This window comes from Aplysia californica, unplaced genomic scaffold (assembly GCF_000002075.1).
Source record: "Aplysia californica isolate F4 #8 unplaced genomic scaffold, AplCal3.0 scaffold00387, whole genome shotgun sequence".
In the NCBI taxonomy this organism is placed as follows: Eukaryota; Metazoa; Mollusca; class Gastropoda; order Aplysiida; family Aplysiidae; genus Aplysia; species Aplysia californica.
The window spans coordinates 221,814-227,688 of record NW_004797657.1 but is presented as its reverse complement, the minus strand read 5'-3'; the positions used below and the strand labels follow the sequence as shown (position 1 = coordinate 227,688).

Below are 5,875 nucleotides of genomic sequence, written 5' to 3'. Positions count from 1 at the left end.
GTGTGTGCACTTAGATCTGGTTAAGACACTGTGGTAAGGAGGAGTTGGTTTTTTTTCAGTGTTAATGTGTCTTCTGGTGTGTGTTAGTTTGTGTGTGTGTGTGTTTGTGTGTTGTTTGTGTGTTTATGTGTGTGTGTGTGTGAGTGTGTGTGTGTTTGTGTGTGTTTCTGTCTGTGTGTGTATGTTTGTTTGTGTGTTTCCATGTGTGTGCATGTGTTGTGTTGTGTTTGTCTGTGTGTTTGTTAGTGTGTGAGGGAATCAGGGGCTTAAAACCTTTTTTACTAACTAGTAACACCTGTAATCTTCGGCACTTATATAACCTAATTTTGTTGCAAGTTGATTTGGTTTGTAAGGATTTTTTGTCTCTTGCAACTTTATAAGGTCAAATGAGCGCACATTTTACAAGTGCTGTTAAACTTCTACTAAAATTGAAATGTGAGGCAATGTGGTGAAATCAGGTCCTTGTCGAAGTAACGAACTCGAAGAAACCGGCATTTTTCTCAAATTTGTGTTTTTTTTGGCTCAGCACCTTTTGTAATTGTTTAAAAATATAATTCTTTGTGAATTTTACTGAAAAATGCTGATTAAAGGCAGAAAAATTGAAAATTTTCAGTTTCGAAAGACTCCTTTCAAGCTTTGGAAGTCTCCAAACTGTGGCGGCCATTTTCTTGCTAATTTTATCTCTGTCTCCAGGCATCCCCCACTTCCTTCAATTGCAAATATCTCAACTTTAGTTCAAGATATTGTATTGATATTTTTTAAATCCAGAGCAAGACAAATGAACGAACTTTATAATGATACCGATAACTCCACATGCCCAAAAATTGACGAGTGCCTGATTCCACCGCGTCATGACATATCTGTTTAAAATTTCTCTTCTGGTTTATTCCGTGCAGCGACATGAAGCCGCCCAACTCCACCAAGTCGGCCGTGTATCGCTGGAGACAGGATGTGAAGAAACTGACCGCTGAGCTGGGTGAGTAAATCTGGTCACTTTCAGTTGTCGCCAAAATCTGCTGTAAAAAGGTTATAAGTGTTAATGCTTTGCAGTCATGCAGCTAGCAGTACAAAATACAGCAGCTTCTGTGATTGGTACAAATGTTTAAAAAAAATTAAAACAGTTATTCTTACAAACTGAAGTTCTTTAAAGATTGATTTAATTTCTAAATGTGTCTAATCCTTTGAACACAAGGAAAACGTTTTTGCTTTTTCGATATATACTTATTCTTTTGAGAAAGGTTCACACATCTGGGAGCTTTTAGCAGACTCAAAAGATGAACTTTTTCCAGTCAAGTCCAAGCTTTTAAGAAACGATTTGACAAGTGGACTCTTTTAATTTTTTAAGTACAGTCGAAATCATTTAAGACAACCACTGTTTGTCGAGGATGAAAGTGGCTGTATTAATTAGACAGACAGATGTCTTACAAATTGACATTATAATGGAAAAAAAAGCAACAGAACAACCTCCCCCCCCCCCCCCCCCGGAAAAAAATCCAAACATGTTTCTGGAAGGCTTGGGGTGGGGGGGGGGGGAGGTAGTGGCTGTCTGTGTAAGTGATTCCCTATTACAGGTGGCCGGTAGAGCAGGTTCTACTGTATTAACATTCACAGTACTGAAGGCTCATATAGTGAAAAACCCTCAAGTACTGCACCAGTTTCGAAAGCTGAAGTCGAGGTCGAAATTTTAAAACTTTAAAAAAGCCTTGGTAGCCCAAGAAACACGCTTTAAAAATTTGTAGAGGTTCATCAACTATTTACCTATTAAATAGAGTTCTTCCTTTGGTATTTACTTCAGTGCAGTGTGTCTGTTCGTTGTTTAATTATGTTTAGTGTGATTTGTTGCGTCGACGACTAAAGTCGCCAGGGGTAGTGAGCGCATACTACGGCCTGGCGACTAAAATTTCAATGGTATTGTAAATATTGATACGTTTGTGAGTGTATTCTCCTGTCTCTTTCCCCAGACAACATAACACAGATCCATATGGCCAAGCTGCACGAAGAGTATGAGAACGTCTGTCAGATGTGCCTGGATAAGGTGGAGGAGATCAAGGTGAGTGTACGTGGGAAGGTGACTGAATGAATATTTGTTCCAACAATGTAGGAACACGATTGAAGTGTAGGTTCTACCGACATATGAATAATATCATAATAATGCGAGGCATTGTGGTGAAATCAGGTGCTCGTCAAAATAATGAAATAAAAGAAATCGGCTCTTTTGGGGACCGTCTTTTTCATTTTCTTTTTTTTTTTGGCTCTACACCTTTTATGTCCATTAAAAAGCACATTTTTGTTGGGATTTTACTGAAATACATTGGTTAGAGGCACAAAAAAAATGCAAATATATATTTCCAAGGACTCTCAAGCTGTGGAAGTCAGCAAACTTTGGCGGCCATTTCCTCACTTAACATACCCTGAAACCAGGTGACCCCGACCATCTTCAATCGCAAATATTTCGACTTCTTTTCAACATTCTTCGATATTTTTATTATCAAAAGGAAGGCCTATGAACAGGCTTTGAGATGATACCAATAATTCTGTAAGCCCAAAAATTGACAAGCGCCCGATTCCACTACTCATGTCGTGACACTTATCAACATAATGGCTGATGATGGGAAGTAGAAAAATGAATTTTAAAAATTAAAAAAAACTGCGAAACCAGCTGAAAAATGCCAGTGTATTTGATGTCATTATTTTGACGAGAGCCTGATTCCACTATAACATCTCATAAATGAAGAGTGGTTTTCCCAAACTCTGTAAGTCAGTTTTGACGAGCTCCTGATTTCACCGCAATACAAATGCATGTTGTAAATGTCGTGATGAAATCAGGGACTCATCAAAATCGACTTACAGAGTTTTGGAAAATCACTCTTCAAATAATGGACTCGCAACCGTAAGGTCGTGGGTTCGAATCCCGTCAGGGACCCGACGTTGTGTCCTTGGGAAAGGCACTTTACACGAATTTTCCTCACTTCACCAAGGTGGGAATGGGTACCCGGCTATAGACAGCGAAAGATCTTGTCAGTTTGTTAGTGTTTGAGCGCTTAATCAGCTGCTTGCACTGTATGCTTCCCGGGAAGCTGAGAATGTTTCGGAGTGTTCTATGGTCTGCTGGGGTAATAATATAATGTAAAGCGCATAGAGCCTGCTGTTGAGCGGGGATATGCGCTATACAAATGCTATTTATTTATTTATTTATTTATTTCTCTCCCGTAGGTGTCTCTGCTGAACTCTGGTGTGTGCTCGGAGCACCGTGTGAGCCAGGTGGTGGATGAGTTCATGCTGCCTCTGGTGGGGGAGCAACAGAGGGTCTTTGAGAGGAACCTGGAGAGGATGGAGGTGAGCTTTCTGTCTGTCTGTCTGTTTTGTCTGTCTGTCTATCTGTCTGTCTGTCTGTCTGTCTGTCCGTCTGTCCGTCTGTCCGTCTGTCCGTCTGTCCGTCTGTCTGTCTGTCCGTCTGTCCGTCTGTCTGTCTGTCCGTCTGTCCGTCTGTCCGTCTGTCCGTCTGCCCGTCTGTCCATCCGTCCGTCCATCTGACTGTTTGGCCATCTGTTTTTTTTACATTTTATTCCTTTGTCTGTCCATCAGTAATTCAGTCTCTTTTTTGTCTCTCTTTGTTGTCATTGTACTGTATGAAGACTCACTCATTCTTTCTTTTTCTTCTGGGTGGTTGGAGGGTGCTCTAGTGTGGTCTGCTCCTTCTTTCTTATCAAATGTCTGTCGTCTTTATCTCCCCTCCTTCTTTATTGTGTTTGTTACTCGCTTGCTACACCTCTAATCTTTGACACATATACGACCTCATTATGTTGCAAGTGTCGTAAAACTCTTACTAAAACTAAAAAACCCTCTTTTTTTCCTCCCATTTTGATGACCCCACAGAAAATGACAGAAGAACACAACGCGCGCATGGAGGAGGAGCTGACAGCGCTGTTCAAGTTCTCCCAGGGTGCGGCACACCTGTGGGACGTGCACGAGATCGGGCTGGCGCGTCAGGAGCGTGCTCTGCAGGAGAAGCTGGAGGCGTGTAGGAGGGACCACGATCAGACCAACCAGGTGGGGGGAGCTGCCGCGTGTTTGTGTGTGTGTGTGTGTGTTTGTCACAAGGGGATGTGATCAGGCACTTGTCAATTTTTGGAAATGTGGTGTTATTGGTATCATTGTGAAACTTTTTGATTTTTTTCCCTTTCAATTTTATAAATACCAATTTATCCTGAATAAAAGTTGAGATATTTATGATTTAAGCAAGTGGGGGTCGCCCGGTTTCAAAGATAAAAATACTACTACTACTATTATTGATTATACTATTGATAATAATCTTACTAATAATAATAATGGTATGTGACATTAATATAGCACTCTACTTTGATTAAAGAACACAGGCTCTGAGTGCTTACCGAAAGAAGTAGCTGCACATAAAGAGTACATTGCAACTTTCTGACTCTGAATCTAGACATGCCGCTCTCATCTGAAAACGGAAATGACTTGATCTGATTTTTTAATGTCACGTCAGGGCATTTTCTACAGTTAAGAGAACATTACAAACTTTGGGTATATTGTGGAGACCACTGTACTGTATTTAATTTTTTCCATCCCTTATGGGGGTTTTGAAGTATTCATCTCTCCTTCTTTCTATCAAACATATATTATGCTTGTTTGTGTTTGTTTAACCATTGTTTTGTCAATGTGTTTCTCTTTACCGTGTTTGTTACTCTTTTGCTACTCACTTTAACATTTTTATTCATGTACATATATATGCATAATACAATGTAATACGTACACACATGTCCCTTAATTTTTAAGTTGTGATATTTTTATTAACGTAATGGGCTTTGAGCACTTTTTAGAAAATGTGAAAGCGCAGCATAAATGCTGTTTATTACTATTATTACTAACCTAATCTTCAGCACATATAGTAATATGACGCAATTGTGTTGCAAGTGCCGTGGAACTCGTACTAAAAGTCAATGCGGTTTATCATGGCACAGGAGAAGGAAGCCAACCTGGACATTGTGATGGACCGCATGCGGCAGGACGCGTCGGAGCTGGCGCTCAAGGACAGTCTGATCCGAGCTCTGTCTATGCTGGAGAAAATCAGGGAGTCGTGAGTGGACTTTTTCTTGTTCTTGTTGTTGAGATTTTTTAAAAAGTTTAGTTTAGTCTTAGTAGAGGTTTTTCTTTTTGGCGCTCGCAACTGCATTAGGTCATATGAGCACCAGAGGATTAGAGGTGTTACAAGAGAGTAATAAACATTAAGAAGAAGAAGGGGAGATAAGGACGATAGATGTTTGATAGGAAAGAAGAAGCAAACCATGCCAGAGCACCCTCCAATCACCCACTAAGATGTTTTTACGTCCTCATCGACCCTGTTTAGTGTAGGAGGAGGTGGGCTGCTTTGAGTTGACTCTGTTTGTGGGTGATTGGTTAGTTGGTTGGTTGGTGATCTAGTGTGGTTTGCTCCTTCTGTCCCATCAAGCATATATTGTCTCAATGATAAAATGTAATAATATAATAATTATAATGACAATGATAATAATAATGGTAATAATGGATTGCATTTATATAGCGCTCTATCCCATAGGAGTATAGGCTTTGAGTGCTTTACATCGATGACATGATTACTGAGTGTAATACTTCATTCACACAAGATAAAACATTTCTCTGTGACAAGAAAACCAGTTCAACCATATAAAGAAGAACTTTCTCAACCATACATTATTTTTATACCCGTAAGGACCACAGTGAAAGCAAAACATATCAGCACTTACGAACACACTACAACTAAGAAGTAAACAAATGAGTCTTGAGAAATCGCTTAAACATATTAGGATTGTGTGTGAATAGGTACATGCACACACACACACACACACACACACACACG

At 39.9% G+C, this 5,875-nt stretch overlaps 1 protein-coding gene across 1 annotated transcript in view; it reads left to right on the top strand.

Annotated features, from left to right (window-relative positions):
* The window catches only part of LOC101855885 (coiled-coil domain-containing protein 180), a gene marked incomplete at its 3' end in the record, with an annotated part of 118,090 nt that overhangs the window by 9,922 nt on the left and 102,293 nt on the right, over window positions 1–5,875 (top strand). Inside the window, 5 exon segments of the mRNA XM_013085566.2 lie at window positions 897–976; window positions 1,962–2,050; window positions 3,214–3,336; window positions 3,877–4,050; window positions 4,983–5,098. Coding sequence (XP_012941020.2) covers window positions 897–976; window positions 1,962–2,050; window positions 3,214–3,336; window positions 3,877–4,050; window positions 4,983–5,098 — 582 coding nt within the window.